This window comes from Crotalus tigris, unplaced genomic scaffold, assembly GCF_016545835.1.
Source record: "Crotalus tigris isolate CLP2741 ecotype Arizona unplaced genomic scaffold, ASM1654583v1 scf7180000017887.1893490, whole genome shotgun sequence".
NCBI classification, from domain to species: domain Eukaryota; kingdom Metazoa; phylum Chordata; class Lepidosauria; order Squamata; family Viperidae; genus Crotalus; species Crotalus tigris.
This window is the reverse complement of record NW_024096704.1, coordinates 1386430-1408314: the sequence shown is the minus strand read 5'-3', so window position 1 is coordinate 1408314 and position 21885 is coordinate 1386430. Positions and strand designations below refer to the sequence as shown.

Sequence of the window (21885 nt, the reverse complement as noted above, 5' to 3'; positions counted from 1 at the left end):
GCTGGAAGGATATGAAATGAATTTTTTGCACTCATTGTCATTTAAACAGAAATTTGGGGATGTGCATGAAATGGAAAAATGTTATTTTGCCAAGCAATTCTGTGTGTGCTGCTGCTCGGCAGAAACAAAACCAGAAACATTTTGATTGTTCCAGATTTGTGTCAATGTCTTTGCTTCAAATGTGGCAACACCTCCAACTGGCTGCCTCCCCTATTCAGAACCTTCCCAGTGCCTCCCCTCAAGAAAGATTCTGGCAGGGGCAGGATGGCAGAGATAGCTCAAGGGAGGCAGGGAACGGAAGTGCTGGGAAGATCAGGGAAGTGGATGGGTTGGTTATGATGCCCTTGAAGACAAGGGTTTTGACAATGATAGCTACAGAAAGATAGGAAAAGTAAAGAGATGGAAAGATGGAGGGGGCTGGTCTTCTGTTGCCAGCCTAGGCTTTTCCCAGTTCTTCTCCAATAATACACCTCTGCCTGGAACATGCATATTTTGGTCCACTGCCATACTAAGTAACTTTTGTTTGGAAATAGAGGAGCATGTTATGTTTCGTTCAGTTACACTAGAAACAATACAGTTCATGTTACATGAACTAGAGAGCTCTCTGAAGGGTCTGTTTGTGTGAAAACAGTGGAAGACTCCTAAATAAGGTAGCTTCACTCTAGGATTCTTCCCAGAGGAAGGGCTTTGCAAAGACCTCCTCAGTTTGGACTACTGTGGGTGAAAAACATGACAATATGGAGAGTACCAACTTATCACGGGATAGAATAGTTTGTGGTCCTCTTATATCCAAAAACTATTACTATCTCCTCCAGAAGATTATTAATTATTATTATTATTTTGTACTGGATCAGTATCTAAGTGGAGGGGTACCTCATGTTGTCCAAGATACCCCAAAAATCCTTAAAATAATCTTACAAAGTCTGAAATCTTGGGAAATGGCCAAATGTCACTTGATCTGGCCTTTTTTATTCTTAGGAAAGGACCTTTTTTATTTAGATATTTGTATCCCACCTTTATTACTTTGACAAATAACTAGAGGCACATCTTCTTCCTCCACTTTTCCCCACCAGAACAACTCAGCGAGGAGGGTTGGGCTGAGAAAGAGAATGACTGACGTAAAGTCATAACTGGACATGGAAGAGAAGGAAGTGAAAAGAGGCAGCAGGCACAAGAAAAGCCTGCTCAACTGAACTCTTTAATTTCACTAGAACAGAGGTAGGCAACCTTGGCTCTTTTATGACTCGTGGACTTCAACTCCCAGAGTTCCGTAGCTAGCCATGCTGGCTCAGGAATTCTGGGAGTTGAAGTCCACGAGTCATAAAAGAGCCAAGGTTGCCTACCCCTGCACTAGAACCTAAGTTAGCTATCAGATTAAAAAAACAAGCAAACAGGCAAACTGGGGACTGTAGTCCCAAATACTGGTGGAGATGTACATACAGATTGAGTATTTTCTACATTACCCCTTTCAAAAAGCCGAACTGCTTCCATCAGGTAAGGCACAAGAAGTCGATTCACAACAAAGCCAGGAGTGTCCTATGTAAAAAAACACACACACACACACACACACAACAGGGTTGATGGTAAAATACATCATTATTACAATATAAGTATTACTGACAGTCCCCATTTTAAGATCCTTCATTCAATGATATTCAAAGTTGTGTTATTTTTGCCAAGCTCTTGCTGAATGAATGGTACCGTGTTTCCCCTGTCTTACTTTCTTTTGGGCTCTGAAGTAAGCATGGTATTTTACTTTCGGGGAGGGCTTACTTTTTGCCGGTTCGGGCACCAGTAGGCCACGAGCGCATGGGGGTGGGGTAGGGCCTGTGCAGATACCTGCCGAAGCTGTGCAGGGTAAGATTGCCACACCCGCCCCCGTTTAGATGCCCTCGCCTCCCCCAAGTGTTTTTTTACTAACCTGCCTTTCAGCTGCATTCCGTTTCTCTGTTCGCTTCTCAGCCTTCACCGCGTGTTTGTGGGACAAAAAATAAAAGTTCAATCAGAATTTCTAACGTCTCATGAGATCTCAAGAAGTTAGAAAGTCTACACAAAAAAGCGGTGAAGGCAGAGAAGCAAACGGAAAAACGGAATGCAGCTGAAACGCAGGCTAGTAAAAAACTGCTTGGGGGAGGTGAGGCATCTTGATGGGGTGGGGGTGGCAACCTTATCCTGCGCAGTGGTGGGAGGGTGGGGCGCATGCCCTTCCTGTGCCAGGCCAGTCCCTGCAGCCCCGGGGCGGCCATGCTGGGTGGTGGTGGGCAGGATGTTGAGGTCGGGGATGCGAAGTTGGAATTGAACTTCCCCCCCCCCCAAAAAAAAACCTTCATTTCCCTGCATGTGGTGGCAGCGGTTCACAAAGGAGAAACAGCACGGGGCTGGAAGTCAGGTAAGCAAAGAAAGGCAATTCCTGGGGGGAGTGAGGATTTCTTTCCTTACCTGCCCCACTTGTTCCGTGGCCGCTTTCAGCCAAGCCGCGTTGCTCTTGCCAATGCTCTGCCCACTGTCCCTCCCCGAGCCTCCAGCGCTTCACCTGCCGCTTTGGTGGCTCTGTAGGAAGAGCTGCAAACTTCTCTTCTCTAAGAGAGAAGAGAATGGGCAGGTAAGGGGGGAACCTGCCCCACTGGTTCTGCGGTTGCTTTTGGCTGAGTCGCATTGCTCTCGCCAATGGCGCAGCCATGAGGCCGCGGAACAAGCCGAGCGGCAGTAGGGAACCGGTATAATGGCATGTGGCTCAGAAGGGGAGATGATCCGCCAGGCCTCATGGCAGCAGCATTTAATTTTGGGAAAACACGGTAATTATTGACAGTTCTTGGTTACAGTTGTTGCAGCACCCTCTGCTGATCAAAATTTGGGTGCTTGACAGTCCGACCTCATTTACAGGTATAGTATGTACTTTAGCTCTCCTCATCCACTTATCTCTCTCTCCCATGTCTGTCCTTTTGGCAGTCCTACACTCTGACTGCCTACCCCTGTCATCTCCCACCCCATCTCTGGACTCCTGAAAAGGCTGGGCACACCTCCAAAGCAGTAGGAGGAGGAAGACTAAGAAAGTCAGCTGTGGAGAGCAGAGGGTAGTAATGATAGGCAGTGGAGGTGGAGTGCAGGGGGAGATAGATGCGGTCAGAACTGAAACAGCAGGAAATGGGCAGGAGTGGGTGGTAGGTCAGGAGAAGCAGGAGGTCCTCTGTCAGGTCCCCAAATCCTTATTGTCTCCTCTCCATCTATATATTCTTTGCTTTAGCTGGGGGGAAGGGGGATATTTGCTTTCACTTGGGATAACTTTCACTTTCTGCTTTCTTTCTTCCACCTCTATCCGCTTGAGAAAGGAATGTGTCTCTCTTATCAGGGAGATGGTTATAGAGAATCGAAAGCTGGAGAAGACCTTGAGATGCACACCAACTGTACCAGTTACCCGCTCATTCAAACGGACACTATGACTTTGGTGGGAGGAGGAATATTGCTGATTTAATTACACCAAGTGGGATTTTCTCCAGATCTCGACTTGACTTCCCTATTGTCACTAAACCTTAAGAAAAGTTTCCTTTTGAGACAATGCCTGTTTCAAGAGTTCTGCTTTCTTGGGTGATTAGCCGAGGTGGGTCCTTATATCCTCACTTAACAATAGTGTGGTCCTTGACTAACAACCATAATTGGGACTACCAAAACTGCCACTGCTAAGTGATATAGTCATATGATGTTCTGCCTAATAACCACTTTGCTTAAAGATGGACACTCCTGTCCCCATTTACATAGGACTGCCTATATAAATAAATGTTGTTACTTACTCTTTTTGTTGCATATATAATTGACTATCAACCTGCCATTACTATATATGGGAAAAAGAGGAAACAAGGCCAGGTTCATGTTGGATTGAAACCAGTGTCTTCTTAAAATATTCTATAACTATGTTATATCCCTCTTTCTTATGTTGTTGGTGGCTTAGCAAAAAAATGTGCTTTCAAACTGAGACAGAGGTGAAAAAATTCCGCAGGGTGGCCAGGTGTGACCCTACTGCACCATTATTCTTAATTTTGAGATAAACTTGCCTTGCAAGATATTGGATTTTTCCCGACTGCTCTGCTGAAATCCATGAGGGACTCAAAAGTCTTCTGGCTCGTCATCGGCGTCTTGATAACCTAGCGGCAAAGACATTATCAAAGTGTAGGGACTCTCATCAATCTAAAAATCAATTTCATATAATACCATGATGCAGGAGAGAGGTTAACCAAATCAGACTTTATTTCTTAAAATCTCAAATGGTTTAATGACAAGGAACTTCTTTTTCACCACTTCTCCAAACTATTTCAATTCTGCTGTCCATTCTCTGAACCAATTTCCATCAGAAATGAAGTATGTTAAAATGGTGTAGATTTTGCTTCAGTTCAAAAATATGCTGACTTTTTGTTTCTTTTTTAAAATTATCTTGGCATTCAATAACCCATATTGATGCCTAGTGTGCTACTATCATCTACTAAATATCTTTGTTGGTTTTAGCCAACAAACCCATGGTGGCACAGTGGTGAGAATGCAGTATTGCAAGCTAAATCTGTTCACTGCCAGAAATTCGATTCTGACTGGCTCAAGGTTGATTCCTCCTTCCATCCTTCCATGGTTGGTAAAATGAGGACCCAGATTGTTGGGGGCAATATGTTGACTGTGGACTCTGTAAATTGCTTAGAGAGGGCTGTAAAGCACTGTGAAGCGGTATATAAGTTTAAGTGCTATTGCTATTATTTTTGTGTGAGACCATTTTTTTTAAAAAAATTAAATATAGTAAAAAAACCAATAAAGATACAGTATATAACAAATCATAAGAACATATTAGGCAAAACTTATTCTTTTTATACTGTATGTCACATGAAAATGATTTCAATGATAAGCAGTACATATTTAAAAAAACAAATAAGTAAACCATTATAGAGAGAGCTATGAATAGAAGTAGGCAATATTGTTCCCCACTTCACATTTCTTCGAAAGCTCCTGTTAATACAGAAATGGATTGCTTCTCTTTGAAATATGTGCAAGGGGAATCAGACTACCAAGGGCTACTCCAAGTAGTCCTTGACTTATAACCATTTGTGTACTTATCATTCAAAGTTACAACAGCACTGAAAAAAGTGACTTATGACCTTTTTCACATGTATTTATGACAGTTGCACTGCCCCACAGTCATGTAATTGCTATTTGTAACCTTTCCAGTTGGCTTCTGCCAAGCAAAGTCAATAGGGGAAGTCAGATTTGTTTAATGACCGCATGATCTACTTATCGACCACAGCGATTTGCTTAACAACTGTGGCAAAAAAGGTTGTAAAATGGAGCAAAATTCACTTAACTGCCTTGCTTGCAGTTGGAAATTCTAGGCTGAATTGTTTTTGTAAGTCGAGGACTACCTGCAGTCTTGAATATGTATGACTTCAAAGTTTCAAGGCAATCACTGCCTCAAGTGGGGAGATACTTTTTTTTTGCTCGTGATCTGTTGCTGGGTTTCTCTTTGGTCTCTGCTTGGAAGTTGTTGGGGCAGACTCTCAAACCAAATGGCTACTTTATCTGCTCCAATGAGGAGAAATTTAATGATAGTTTTAGTCTCAATCATCTAATTAATATATTTATTTAACTTATTAATTTGCATCCCATCCTTATTATTTTTATAAATAATTCATTAATGCCTAAATAGCAGCATGCACCGAACATGGCGCAAGATTAATTTTAGAATATTATTAAGACTCCTTACCTCTACAAGCTTCATCAGAGGTACCGGGTTAAAAAAATGTAAACCCCCAAACTGATCCTGCCGGGTGGTAGCATTTGCTAAGTCCGTGACTGGCAAAGAGGAAGTGTTGCTAGCAAATATCGTGTGCCTGGGGAGAAAATAATATTCACCTTATGTTAGTTCAGTGGTTCTCAACCTTTTTAATGCCGCGACCCCCAACCAGTCGTAAGTCGAGGACTACTCAACCGGTCGTAAGTCAAGGACTACTCAACCGGTCGTAAGTCGAGGACTACTCAACTGGTGCAGCATCGTTTGCAGAATGGGACTTTTGGCGGGCTCAGCAGGGCAGAGACAGCCTGGACAATTCCTATTGGCTTTTGAAAGCCAATAGAATTAGACTCTATTCAAGAGAGTCTATTCTATTGGCTTTCAAAAGCCAATAGAATAAAAGGGAGTAGCACAGCTAAGGAAAAGGGGGAAAAAATGGTGGGCTGCGTTGTTTGGCGATCCCCGTGAAATGGTCGTTCGACCCCAAATGGGGTCCCGACCCACAGGTTGAGAACCACTGTTGGTTGCAGCTCTTCTTTCTACAAACATCTAATAACAATTTTAATTCAAAAATGTTTCCCCCCCCAATCAATTAATTATGTATCATCAAGTTCCTTTCAACTCTTAATGAGTAGTAGCCAGGGACTGATCTTCTCAGCAAAAAAAAAATTAACTTGTTCTCTCAATAGTTAAATTAAAATAATAAAGAGTACATGCACAATTTGATTTGGAGCTAATTTGGAGCTTCCCTAGTAGTAAACAATTAAGTTAGAAGGAAATGAAACCTAGCAGTGCAGGTAATGATTATTCCTTATTGATAATGGGCACGAGCAATTGATCCAAACAGAAATGAGTAATAACGTGTAAAGTAAAATGTAAAAATATTCAAATACCAATTAATAGCTGGAAGGGAAATAAAGGGAAGCAAGAGGAAAGAGACTGCTAATTTGCACTTTTGAATATTTTTGAATTTTTTTTGTTTTTTGTTTTTCAAAATACTTTATGTATGTATATATTTCTTTTTTGTTTTTGGATTTTTTGCTTGCTTTTTTCACATGAATTAAAATAGGAGAGGTTTTTTAAAAAAAATTAAAAAAAAATCAATAGTTTGATTACATTCTTTTAAAGATTATTATTGCTATTATTATATTTTATTTTTTTATTATTTAGAAATACCACACTGCACTTTATATAGATTAATAAGCAATGAATTCAGGTAGTTCTTGACTCATTTAATGATAGTTTAAAATTATTATAGACTCAGAAAAGTAACTTATGACCTGTGCTTGAAGTTATGTTCATTGCACTTCCCCCGTGATCACATGATTAAAATCTGGGTCCTCCTATTTATGACAATTGCAGCATCTTGCAATTAGATCAGTGGTTCTCAACCTGTGGGTCGGGACCCCATTTGGGGTCGAACGACCATTTCACGGGGGTCGCCAAACAAGGCTGTCCACCATTTTTTTCCCCTTTTCTTTGGCCACGGCCCTGGCACCCGGTGATATATAAGTGGTTGGGGGGTCACCACAACATGGGGAACTGTATTATGGGGTCGCGGCATTAGAAAGGTTGAGAACCACTGAGTTAGATGATCGTGATATGTGGTCTTCCCAGCCAACTTCCAACAAGCAATTGGGGAAAAAGGATTTGCTTAACAATTGTGTGATTCACTTAACAACCACATGATTTGCTTAATGGCCATGGTAAAAACTGTCATAAAATTGAATCCAATTGCTTGGTGACTCACTTAACGACTGATCCCAACTGTGGTCATAAGCTGAGGACTACCTGTAAATTCTGTATTTAAAATTTTTATTTCATTTCTATAAGAAGCTATTGCATATATTAACTCAAACTTGAAATGTAATATTTTCAGATGTTTATATTCTATCTCAATTACACGGGAGTTGACATTCGCACAAAGAAAATGGATTTACAGTGAAGAGACCGATGGTTCTGCATCCGATACACAAACACATCGCTCCACATATTCAATGGTCTACGGATTTGATTACAATAATATAGACCAATCATAGATGACTGGAGTGAAACATGGTCTCAATTTATTGATAAAAGTATCTCTGTAAACATTCCCTTTGTACAGTTATATTTTCTTTAGCTTCTGTTCCTTCTTATATAATTTTATGTATTTTTTTTCTTTTCTATAGTTAGTTAATCGAGAGATAGAGAGGGAGAGAGAGACAGCAAGAGACAGAGACAGGAGAGAGAGAGAGAGAGAGAGAGAGAGAGAGAGAGAGAGAGAGAGAGAGAGAGCGCTCAGTAGCAAAGTAATTTTTGAGAAACCCATATCCTTCTAACTATAAGAATGTTTAGCTACAGGCAATTTTCACTGATTGCACTCTTTTCTGCACTCGCTAAATGTCCTCTAACTTCATTTCATTTCCCTCTCATCTTTCCTTTTACTGTTTTGGTCCCCTCCTTCTAAGAATGGGCACACATGAACATATGCCGGTATTGTCAGAATACTCTTCCATGCCTCTGATGAAATACTGTATTTGTGCTCCACTTCCAGTGGATACCGGTTGCTTTTTAAGGTGCTAGAAAATTCTTTGCTGCTTTTCTATAGGTCATTCAGACTCATCTCAGACCAAAGTATGACAACAACGTATGAGAAGAAGGCAGAAAAGTAGCCTCTAAATTTTAAAAAAACTTGCATGAATACAGATTCCAAATTTAAGTACTCTTCTGCATTTTAGAAAAAGGAGACAATGACTACAGCAGGCAAGCTCAAGCAAAAAAACATTTGCAGCACACATTTTACATGAATCACAAATATATTTGGCATTTTTTTCTTGGAAGTACACTAGCGTATACAATGGACAAAATGATGACTACATTCCCCAAAGCCTAGTAATAATAATCTTATAAAAGCTACAAAAGTACAAACTTATTCCATAGGCTGCAAAGAGGTGGTTTAATGATATCTTAACAAAATCTCAGTGACGTACTGAGTTTTAGTCTCCTCTTAGGCACAGAAGGCACTAGGGTGAATTTGAGTCAGTCACTCCTTCTAGTTCAACCCACCTCACAAGGTTGTTTATGGAAGAAAAGGTGGGAGGGAGCATTTTGAGTAATAAAAAATAAAAATAGGATATAAAACAAACAGATAAAGGTAAAGTATTCCCCTGTGCAGTTGTGTCTGATTCTAGGGGGCAGCGCTCATCTCCGTTTCTTAGCAAGGGAGCCAGTGTTGTCTGAAGACAGTTCTGTGGTCATGTGGCCAGCATGACTATATGCTGAAGTTTAAATTTAATATGTCAGGGTGGGTTAATTATTAAATACATGGAAAGTAATCATAGCAATTGTATTTTAACTGAATTTCAGTCTTACAATTCTTGTCCACCCTCTTTCTCCTGACTTTTCTACCTGTAGTTTCCAAGATTCCATTGAATGACTAGTCCAGGGTAGGCAACGTTGACTCTTTTATGACTCATGGACTTCAACTCCCAGAATTGAATTGAATGGCTGGCTCAGGAATTCTGGCAGTTGAAGTCCACAAGTCATAAAAGAGCCAAGGTTGCCTACCCCTGGACTAGACTTACCCCAAACCTTAAATATTGCACTTCCCCAATGAAGTGTACAGGGCTAATAATATTCTGGGTTTTCAGAAGGGTTGACAACAATGCAACCATTCATGTTGTTTGAAGGTGGGCTTAAAATCAGATACCAGGAACTGGGAAGTAAACTGCAGCATGGGCTTTGCAATATGCTATTTACATTTAAAAATGCAAAAATTGTTGATATGGTCCACTTGTTTAGGATTCCTGATTGATAAATTTGCTTTCAAGATACACCATTCCATCTCTATCCTAATTTTTGTCTTTTTCTGTGCCCCTCCTGATTTTCTGCTTCAATCCTAAGTCAGTTATTTTAGATTCTTATCCCTCTTTGATCACTTGCCTTATTATTATTTTTTTTAACACATCTTACATTTTCCCTACACTTTGCAGAATGTGGCTTTGTCAAAATTCAGGCTACTCTGCCATCAGTACTTGTTTCAGCCTGCTATTAAAAGGAATGATATGGATACAATGATCTATGAAAAATACAACCATCAAACAAGCTTGTACTCTATTCATTCCACCATCAACCCCTAAACTCTATTTAGTTGATTATTTTATCAATGATATTTTGATAAAATTGCTCAATTTTGAACAGTAATTCATCTGAAACAGCAATGATTACATTTCTTTGGAAGAAGAAGAGATGGCACTTTGCCTAAATAATTTACTAGAATGATTCTTTGGTGTAGGAATATCTTTTTAATCTTTGATCACAAGAGGAGAATTACACCATTTCTTTTCTTTCTGAAGTTAATATTTTCACTCAGACCTCTCTTACAGAGCAAAGAATATCTTAAAATGATAAGAACCATCAATATGAAAGTAAGATGAGTTCTCAGCTCCTGGTGAACAAAATATTATTTGGAATGCTTTATTTAGCATGACATAGCAAAGAAGGATGAAGAATGGTATTCTTTTTTATCGCATTAAGCCAGAAAGTTAAAATAAACGTAATATAGAAGATTATACTATAAAATTAAAAGTCAGAATAATTAAGCTACACTTAGCCTCCATACAACTTTGGAACTGCACTTAACCATATTTTAATTTAGAAATAAGTGATTTAAATTCGAACAAAGATTCATAGTGGGTCACCCCTGAATCAGATGCTCTGCATTCTAACTTCTGATGTAACAGCAAGGGAAAATTATTAAATACATGGGATGAAATCATATTAACTATACTTAATGAATATAGGTACTTGCTTAATGGCAGTAACTGGGGCCAGAAGCTCCATTGCTAAGCAATTTGGTGACAAAGCGCAATGTCACATGACTGCGCCAACTTATAACGGCAGTTGTGGCTGACCCTACCAATTGCTGTTGTTAAGCAAATCTTATATGATGCAAGTTCACATGACTACAATTTGCAACCTCCCACCAACTTCCCCACTGACTTTCCTGGTCAAAAGCTGACAGGGAAGGTCACAAATGGTGATTATGTTACCTTGTGATATCATAATTGCGAGCCGGTTGTCAGGTGCCCAAATCACAATGACAAGACTGCAATAGCTATAACTACCAGGATCTTTCATAAGTCCCCCTCATTCAGTACCACTGTAATGGAATAGTTGCAGAACAAGTGGACTTTAAGTAAGAATTATGTATATATGTTTATTTTAATTGAATTTAGATGAATTCAAAATTAAGTGTTCGTCCTTGTTGGATCCACTTTTTTGGACCTAACCCCAGGACATTAATTAAACCTTTTTGCAAGCTTGGAAAAAGGATGTGCACTTTTCCTTTGGCCCTAATTTACAAAAACTGTTCTTTTTTAATGTTTAGCATTATTTTTTATTTATTTATCAAATTCTGATACCACCCATTTTACTGTCAGACTTACAGAAGAAGGATGCTATTTACATTTAGAAGTTTTAAATGTATTAAAATCAATTAAACAGGTGTTGCTCTTATGGCCCACTGGAGAACATTGCTTTGCCAAACTATTCAAAGCCAACCATAACCCACCAGTTTAGATAGATAGATAGATAGATAGATAGATAGATAGATAGATAGATAGATAGATAGATAGATAGATAGATAGATAGATAGATAGATAATAGACAGATAGATAGTGTTATTAATCAAAATATAAAATATAAAGACAAATAATGGGAAAGAAAGGGAGAAGAGAAGGAAGAGGGAAAAGTGTAGGGGAAAAGGGAAAAAAGAAAGAAAAGCATTCACTTCTGACACTTTTTAACACAATAGAATAAGGTAATAACATACCTAATTTTTTTAATTTTACATAGTAATATGTACAAGCAATTTCTATAGCAATAAATCTATCTAGTCAGCAAAACTCAAAATCAAAGTTTCATTTTTTCACTTCAAGAACAGATCCAGAAGCAGTTTGCAAGTAGAAACAAAATTAGTTGTATTTTTTGTTTTAATGAAAGCAGTCAGACACCTAGCAAAGCTGCTTTTCCTTTGAAATAAATAAAACGTTCATTCTCCCAATTTCTCTTAAAACAGTTAACATTTTCAACTGATTATGCATCTAGTCAAATATTTATTTGGGTTGTGAACAGGAGAGTAAATCTGAACAGTCAACCCTATATTTAAACTTCTGTTCTTAGACCAATCATCAAAATAATCAGAAGAAGATATAGTACTGCAAATTAATATTTTCATCTCTCTAATTGCTCATGACTTTTTGTATCTGGTTTGTAATAGTTTAAGAACATACTCTGCTGCAAACGTATCCAGTGTCTTGAAGAGCTCAATTTTGGGGGCTAAGTGTTCCAAAATGGCCTCCACTACAAGATCAGTGCTGTGGACCACAGAGACAGGATCCGTGTTCACGGTTATATTCTTTAAGGCCTTCTCAACAAATTCTACACCAGCCTGCAATGTTAGAGAAGCAATAAAATCTTTTTACTGAGGGTTATACTTTTTTTTATTGAAAAGTTTTATAAAAATTACAGTATACACCCAAAACCCACCCTAAACCTCCCTCTCCCTCCCCCACTTCCCAGAGATGAGTACAGGGTTACAAATATAATAATCAAACTCTAACTAACATTAACCAAATATATAAATAACCAAGTCCATAATGCGCTTTAACTCCCCTTTAACATAGGTATAAACAAATTAAAAATAAACATAATAATATAAACAAGTCGATATTATTAAACAATACAATATCCAAATTGTTAAACAATACTAATACTAAAATAATAATAAAACTAATAAAAATTCTACTATAATAAACTATTAATAATAATAATACTCTAAAATTTACTCATAAACTAAATGGAACTTTTTAGTCCCATATTTATTCTGAACATAATCTATCCATCTTCTCCAGACCGAAATGTATCTTTCTTGTGAATGATCCTTCAAGTAAGCAGAAATTTTCGCCATTTCTGCTAAATTTGACACTTTAAGCATCCATTCTTCTATAGTAGGCAAACAATCCTTCTTCCAATATTGCCCTACCAATAACCTTGCAACTGTTATCAAATTCAACATCAAGTTAATTTCTTTAGCATCACAATCTACAATAACACCCAATAAAAATAATTGTGGAGTAAACTTTATCTTTCTCCTAAAAATCTTTTGAATGTTCCACCAAATCTTAATCCAAAAAGCTTTTATATTTCTACAAGTCCACCAAATATGAAAATAAGTAGCATCCAAGCTACCACATCTCCAACATTTGGGCTGTAAATTGGGATACATACAAGACAACTTTTTAGGATCCAGATGCCATCTATAAAACATTTTGTAAAAATTTTCTCTTAAATTTTGGGCCTGGGTAAATTTTACATTTCTAACCCAAATTACCTCCCATATATCCAATGGAATCGGTTCTTGAATATTTTGGGCCCATTTTACCATACAATCTTTAACTAAATCCATTTCCGAATCCAATTCTATTAAAGCATTATAAATTCTCTTTATATGCGCTCGATTTTGATCTTTAATCTGTTTTACCAAATTCTCATCCATTAAGGTAATACCAACCTTTTGATCTAACTTCCACCTAACCAACAATTGATTATACTGAAACCAAGACTGTACAATATTTTCTTGCTTTAACTCAACTAACGGTTTTAATTGCCAATCATTCCCTACCAATCTAAGTAGTTCCTTATAAGAAATCCTATCCAAATTCACACCCATAGATACCTCCTCTATCACGTGTCCAGGAATCCCCCAGATTGGTATTTTATAATTTAACCTATAATAATACTTCTTCCAGACACGCAATAAAGCACTTCTTAAAATATGAGATTTAAAAGCCTGGTCAACTTTTTTGTTATAAATTAAGTATACATGCCACCCATATAATAAATCCCATCCCTCAAGATAAAGTATACTTTTATTTGTTAACTTAAGCCAATTACTAACCAGTGTTAAAACCACTGCATCATTGTATAATTTCAAATTAGGCGCCTTAAGTCCTCCTCTTTCCCGTGTGTCTTGTAAGATCTTAAATTTAATTCTTGGTTTTTTCCCCACCCAAATAAATTTATTAATACCCTTCTGCCATTCATCCAAATTGGCATCTTTTTTCAAAATAGGTATCATTTGAAATAAGAAAAGAAACTTTGGTAGAACACTCATTTTAACAGCTGCAAACTGAGGGTTATACTTGTCTGCATAAACAGAAGCTTGCTTCAACTGTAACATGGTTCATTTGTACTTTATTTATTTACTAAATTTACATAGCCACCCATCTCCCAAATGTTAACAATAAAGTCAATAATTAAGAAATCTTAAAAAAATCAAAACATGTAATAGAATGTGATATTATAAAATATTAGGAATTTGTTTGTGCACATTGAACTGATACAGGTAACTAACACATTATTGCTTGTCCCTCAAGTAGCAAAATACATTAGAGAAAAGGAAACCACTGGCAGCTTTATGTCTTCCCCGCTGCCCTGCCCAATTAAATGATGAAAATCCACTTCTGAGGCTTCACACAATTTTCAATGTGCAACAGTTCTGATTCCCTCCCCGTTTGACAGCACATGTTGCAACTGTCAGCACTGATATCCATCACTATGGCAGAACTTCAAAGATACGATCATCTGCACCTGAGCTTTTCACTCTATACAACTGGGACATTTGCACCATCTCTTTCAAAAAAATATTACTGCATAAACAGGTGCCACTTGCCTTAACTTTCAGCTTCAGACACTGAAGAAAACAGGCTTTGAAGGCAATATGCTTAAAGCAAAAGCTTGCTGCTGCTGAAATGCTCAGACTTAAAAAGCACCAAGAGCAGCCTCATCCACTTTAAAAGCAAGTATTTTGTGTGCTGGAGCAGAAAATCACTGAAAGGTCCAAAAAGAAGCAATGTGGTGGTTTTTCTTTAGTAGGTTAAAAACCCTTTGGATTGACTTCAGAGGGGAGATTCAACCAGATCAGTGAACCTCTAACAGGTGTGTCTTCAGAGGCTACAAATGCATAGTCAATGTAACCTGCAGAAGCACTACTTTTTGAAAACTTTTTAGAACGGTTATTTATGTTGGATTTTGATTTTTTTAAAAAACAGTTTTTAAAAAAACAAATCAATACCCGTTTGATTTTAGTTTAGCTTTCCTCATGTCCCCCAAATTTTGTTTCTGCATAGCAGCCTTCCTTAATCTAGTGGCTTCCCAAAACAGTTGAGGCTTCTCTACTGTATGTTGGGGAAAGTTGGCCCCTTGTACTAAACATGAAAAAGAACACTACCCTTCTCAATATTTATAAAATGTCACCTCAGGTTTGTCCGCAAACTTTTTCTTTGATAGTTTCTTCAGACTATCTTCAATTTGTTTCTTGGATTTATTTAATATTTCATCTGACTGGTCCACTAATACCACTGTGTGGCCAGTTGCTGCAGCAACCTGTAAAAAAGATATGAAAGGGGGAGGAAAAAGAGAAGTTAATCAATTTCCTATCCCAAGTAGTCCTTAATAATACTACATCTACCGTAAATGCCGGCATACAAGGCGACCCAGCGTATAAGACGACCCCCGTCTTTATAGCCGGACCGCATTCCTAGAACGTCATCTTATATGCCGGAAACTACCAGTATTTCCGGCGTATAAGACGACCCCCGTCTTTGGCGCCGATTTCAGCGCTCGCGGAAGTCGCCTTATACGCCGGCATTTACGGTACATGGATGGAAGTAAGCAGTAGGGTACCCCAAAGTTCCGTCTTAAGCCCAGTACTCTTCAATATCTTCATAAATGACTTAGATGAAGGAATAGAAGGGGAACTCATCAAATCTGCAGATGACACTAAGCTGGCAGGAATAGCCAACACCTCAGAAGACAAGCTCAGAATCCAAAAAGATCTTGACAGACTTGAGCAATGGGCCCTATCCAACAAAATGATATTTAATTTGGAGAAAAACAAAGTTTTATACATGGGCAAGAAAAACCAAAGGTACAAGTAAAGAATAGGTGAAACCTGGCTCAAAACAGTAACTGTGAGAGGAACCTTGGAGTCCTAGTGGACAATCACTTAAACATGAGTCAGTAGTGTGCAGCAGCAGCCAAAAAAACTAATATAATCCTTGGTTGTATAAACAAGGCACAGAATCAAAATCACATGAAGTATTATTAGTACTGCTTTATAAAGCCTTAGTAAGGCCACATTGGAATACTGCATCCAGTTTTGGTCATTACAAAAAAGATGTTGAGACTGAAACATATGAAGAACGGTTGCAGGATTTGGGAATGGCCATTCTAGAGAAAGAAGGACTAGGGGAGACATGATAGCAGTATTCCAGTATTTGAGAGGCTACTACAAGAAGGAAGGGCTCAATTTATTTTCCAAAGCACCAGAAGGCAAGACAAGAAACAACAGATGGAAATTAATCAAGGAGAGTAGCAACCTGGAAACTTCCTATTACTGACATTTAAGGACAATTAACCAGTGGAACAGCTTGCCTTCAGACATTGTGGGTGCTTCATCACTCGAGATTTTTAAGAAGAGACTGGACAGCCACTTGTCTGAAATGATACAGGGTCTCCTATTTGAGCAGGAGGCTGGACTAGAAGACCTCCAAGGTCCCTTCCAGCTCTATTCTGATTGATTGAAGTCATCTGTTGGACATCGGGAGTAAGTGGAAATTTAAGCATGGAGCTGCACAAAATTAATTTCATTATGCTGTTTGTTTCAAATATCAGTCCAGCAAAATTCCTGAACAGACAAAGGACCTGGCCCCATAAAAAGAGACTCAATACTTTTTGATTGGCCTTCTGTTTCGGAAGCACCCTTGAACACAGTCCTTAGCCTCTTCCTAACAGTTTGTAGGGACTATAAAGTGTGAAACCATGCTGTAGAACTTAACTCAAACCTAATTCAAATAAATTAAATTCAAATAAACCAAACTTCTGTCTACTCTTCCCAAATACGAAGACTTAAGTAAAAACAGAAACTACCATGTTAACCATGGGAAAAATAAAACAAAACAGAAGATAAATTCCAGATCAAAGCAATATATTTATAAGGCCTATTGAAGTTACACAAAATAGTGGCAAGTTTTGATAAACATTACAATTTCAAGGGCCCCATTCACCTCCCAACCTCCATGTATTTAAGGCCTTCCAAAATGCCAGCAAAGAGGATAATAGAATAATAGCATTGGAAGGGACCTTGGAAGTCTTCTAGTCCAATCCCCTGTTCAAGCAGCAAACCCTATACCAGTGATGGCGAACCTATGACACGCGTGTCAGTGCTGACACGCGTAGCCATTTGGGGTGACACACGCAGGATTTCATGCGATTTTATGCAATTCATCCTCGGCTCCTGCACGCCGAGGATGAAAAAAAATTTTTTTTTGTTTTCGCCACGGAAGAGAAATCCCCATGGATACCTGGCGGGTCACCAGGTTATGTGGGACTCGAACCCACTAAAACTCTCCCATTATGACTACCGCCCCCCTAGAGCAACCGTACCACTACGGCCTTGGATCCAGGAAGGATGAAAGAAATACGCTCTGTGCTGGAGGAACGGGGGGCGGGACGTGTGATCTCCCCCACCCACACTCACTCATTCACTGTGTCCCCGCCGCAAACTTCAGCCTGCGCCGCCGCCGACTGACAGGCAAGCACAGGCACAGCCCCTTTATCAGCGCAGGGGCTGCTGGTAAGGCATGCGTGCCGTGCACACACACTTCATCAGCACGGCTGAGAGTACGTTAGGGAGGACCCCCAGGAGAGGAGCGCAGGAACAGTGCGCGCCTTTCTCCAGTCAGGCCGCAATTAGTGAGTGCCACACAGTAAGGGGGACCTGTGAGCGCCATTAGCAGCAACTGTTGGGGTGCCATGGACTTGTAATTGCCCATAATAACTGAGATAAGTGAGGGGGAGGCTGTGTTAGGCTAGTTAACCCCTAATTGGCTAACAAGCTATCTATAATTCTATTTGCTGTCACTGGCCCACTGATGGAGCACCCAAAAAATAAAAAACAAAGGTTAAGTAAAGGGAGTGGTAGTAGTGGCCGACCCTTTCAAGAGACATGGAGCGAGATGTATGGTATTATAGAAAAAAATGGCAGATCATTTTGCGTTCTGTGTACTGAAACGGTAGTAAGCAGAACGTGGAATATAAATAGACATTTTGAAACTAATCATTCCCAGCTCTTGGAAAAAAGTGAGGATGAAAGGAAAGAATACATTTCCAGGAAGCTACACCTTTATAAGAGCCAATCTAACTCCATCCTTAAATTTATAAAAGGCTGTACAAATTTAACATCTGCAAGCTTGAGCATTGCTCACTCCATAGCTCAGCATGCAAAAGCACTTAATGAGGGAGAATTTATTAAAGAAACTCTCCTAAGATGTGCGCCACTTCTATTTCACGATATGTAGAATAAAGATGCAATTATTAAGAGAATATCTGAGTTACCTCTCAGTAGAAATATCATAAAAGACCGAATAATGAGACTGAACACAAACGTACAACATCAATTAAAGAGAGACATAAGGAATTGTAAATATTTTTCCATCTGTCTTGATGAAACTACTGATGTCATGTCACATGCTCAGTTGGCCATTATTGGTCGATATTCTGATAGTCACACAATGAGAGAAGAGTTGATAAAGTTAGTATCAGTTCCAACAAGTACATCAGGAAGCGAAATATGTAAGGTTGTTATGCAAACATTCTGCGACCTAAGCATTGATATCTCTAAAGTTGTGTCAGTGACGACAGATGGTGCCCCAAACATGGTGGGGAAAAAAGTTGGATTTGTGAAATTGTTTACAGAAGCTATTGGACATCCGATTGTGCCTTTTCATTGTATTATCCATCAGGAGGCTTTATGTGCCAAGGCAGGATTCACTGACTTAAATGACTTAATGTCAGTTGTTACAAAAATAGTTAATTTAATAGCTGCTCGCCCCCTTCACAAGCGAGAATTTTCAGCACTTTTACTGGAGGTTGATTCCACCTACAGTGGACTGCTGATGTACAATAATGTAAGATGGCTGAGCCGAGGCAAGGTTCTTGAGCGCTTTGTGGAGTGCTTTGAAGAAATTAAGGTATTTCTTGAAGATAAGGATCTGGGAAACTTTCCTCAGCTCAATGATGATAAGTGGGTCAACACCCTGATGTTTTTTACAGATCTCTCTGTTCATGTTAATGAACTGAACTTAAAGTTACAAGGTTTTGGCAAAAGTATTGATGTTATGTTTGGATACATAAAAGCTTTTGAAAGTAAAGTAAAAATTTTCAAGCGAGATGTAGAAACTAAAACGTATAAGTATTTTCCTCGAGTACAAAAGCATTTTGAGAAGGCCAGTGCAGCTGTACGAAATGAAGTGGAACTCTTGCATATGAAGTGCCAGCATGTTTTAGACTCGTTACTTGACCAGTTTACTGATAGATTTAGTCAATTTAGAAGCCTAGAACAGACCATGAGAATAATTAAGTATCCTGATGTAGTAGTCTACAATAGTTTGGAATTAAATGGTTTCCAATGGACGCAAATAGATGATTTGGAGATGCAGCTTGCAGAATTTCAAGACAGCATCTGGGCTCAGGTGTTTGTCGACTTGAGGTCAAAGCTTGAGAATCTGGAAAGGGGCCGCTTGGAGAATCAAGATGAGTGCCACTACGAACAGGAAATTTGGAGTGCCTGGAACAGACTACCAGACACTTTTAGCACCCTGAAAAATATAGCAACAGCTTTACTCACAATTTTTCCTTCTACGTACTTTTGTGAGACCTTATTCTCAGCATTAAATAATATCAAAACCAACAAAAGAAACAGATTGACAGATGAGGTTAGTAGCGCTTGCTTGGGCCTGAAGTGTACAAAATACCAACCTTCAATTGAAGATTTAGCCAATGAAATTCAGCAACAAAAAAGTCACTAATATGCAGGTTAGTTAAAGAATTCGCCCTCCCCCTCACTTATCTCAGTTCACGGCACCCCAAACAAGTTCAATAATATCAAGGGCAACATACGAAATCGACAGATTGATGAACAAAGAAGTTACTAAGCAGGTATGTTAAATAATTTGTTTTTGGTTTATTAAATACAATTATATATTGCAATTATACATTTTTGTAGTTTAAACTATAAATTGCGCAAAATTATGTTTTTTTGTCGAAGTGACACACCACGCGAGTTATGCTCGATTTTTTGCCGAATTTTGACACACCACGCCGAAAAGGTTGCCCATCACTGCCCTATACCATTTCAGACAAATGGTTGTCTGATCAAATCTGGTATGCCATAGAGTAGACCAGTGATGGCAAACCTTTTAGAGACCGAGTACCTAAACTGCAACCCAAAACCCACTTATGCATCGTCAGGTGCCGGGTAGGTGTGGCCCATTGGCTGGGTGTGGCCCATTGGCTGGGCATGGCCCATTGGGTGGGCGTAGCTGTGGTGGTGGTAACAGCAGACTGGGTGGGACTAAAAAGTTCAATCAATCAATTCCAACTTTGCAAAATCTTTTTTTTCCGCGAGAAGTTGAAATTGACTGATTGATTGAACTTTTTTTTTTTTTTTTTTTTTTTTTGCACATGGCGGCGGAGGCCTAAAGCGAAAAGGTTTTATAAAACCCAGCTGAAGGCCTAGGACTGGGGCGATGGCGCAAGTGCCCACAGAGAGGGCTCTGAGTGCCGCCTCTGGCACCCGTGCCATAGGTTCGCCACCATTGGAGTAGACCCTGCAACTGAAAAGGGCTGCTTCTTTGGCCCCACTATATGATATTTCATATAGAGACAGGACCTGTAACATCAATCTCTACTTTTCCTAGTTAACTTATTACCTCATTATGGTTTGTTTTTAAGAAATTAAATGAGCACCATCATCTTCATAGTTCCATAGTATTGTTACACTTAATTGAGGAAAAGAATTAAGATCAACTATCCAGAAGATGGCAATTGCAGTACTGTATCTTGCTTACTCTGCGTCTCTGGTACAAACAAACACAACTGAGAAATATGAGGAGAACTTCAAGCCTTCCTTGAAATATTCTTGGTTCAGAAAGATGGTACAATTGCAAACAGAAAATAAAACGCTTTACTCAGCTTGTTCCTGGAATGACTAGACTACTAGAAGTCAGCAAAAAAATAAAAAATGAAACTTTGCTTTTCTCTAAAAGCCCTAAATAAAAGCAGTTAACTTCCCTCTTTTTTTTAAAAAAAAGAAAAGTTACATTTTAACATGTATTTGCCAAAGCCAGTAAGGAAGATTTAATATTTAAACCCTTAAGTCCTCCTTCTAAATGAAAAGTGTCCTTTAGATTCCCTTAGATTCTGCCCTTAAAATGTTGCGCTTGGAAATTTGCAAGATAGTATTTTAAAACTTTTTTAAAGTTATATAATTATCCGGGGTTTGTATCATCTATCTGGGTAGTGCATGTTAAATGATGGTAGCCAAGTTCCTATCATTATGAAATCTGAATATGAAGGCAAGTATACTGCAAGTATCTTAATGGGTGCAATGCACTTAGCAGATAGGCTTCTCAATTAGAGTGCCTGATGTGTCATTATAGGAGAAACAAATCATTTATGTATGAAAAAATAATGGGAAAACAAAATTAGGATTGAAGCTAACGTTTTCTCCTTCCATTGCCAATTCTTTCTCTACCATCAGCATTTAGTAGAGATGTCACACCGGACCCATATAATATGGGTCTGAGATTACAGTCTATACAAATGCCAGTTATAAAATGATTTTTAATAAATCTATCTGAATATTTCTTAACTTGGTTACCCTCCACAGATATGTGAATTTCAATTTCCTAAATTCTCAACAACATTCATGCTGCTTGGAAATGACGGGTATTATGTTCACATACCTGAGGTGTGCCCAGGATGAGGATGGACGACCTATGCCACACAGCTATTGTGAAACCATTTTGTACATTTCAGTCCTGAGTATTTTACATCCCTAAATATAATTGTGCGAATTTATATTAATGGCTATGTTAATGAAGCTTTTTTATTTATTGGAAAGTAGCTGGGTTATATTGTTGTTGTTGCGCTTCTCCTATTCATCTTTCTTCCTCATCCTCTCTCTTGGACTGCACCAGGGGTAGGCAACCTTGGCTCTTTTATGACTCGTAGACTTC

The 21885-nt window shown here is 38.7% G+C and overlaps 1 protein-coding gene across 1 annotated transcript in view; it reads right to left on the bottom strand.

Annotated features, from left to right (window-relative positions):
- The window catches only part of HADH (hydroxyacyl-CoA dehydrogenase), a 36385-nt gene that overhangs the window by 8732 nt on the left and 5768 nt on the right, over positions 1-21885 (bottom strand). The window contains exons 2-6 of the mRNA XM_039344020.1: positions 15062-15190; positions 12037-12194; positions 5735-5861; positions 4050-4139; positions 1464-1536 (exon numbers count right to left, since the gene is read on the bottom strand). Coding sequence (XP_039199954.1) covers positions 1464-1536; positions 4050-4139; positions 5735-5861; positions 12037-12194; positions 15062-15190 — 577 coding nt within the window. The remainder of the gene's footprint in view (positions 1-1463; positions 1537-4049; positions 4140-5734; positions 5862-12036; positions 12195-15061; positions 15191-21885) is intronic.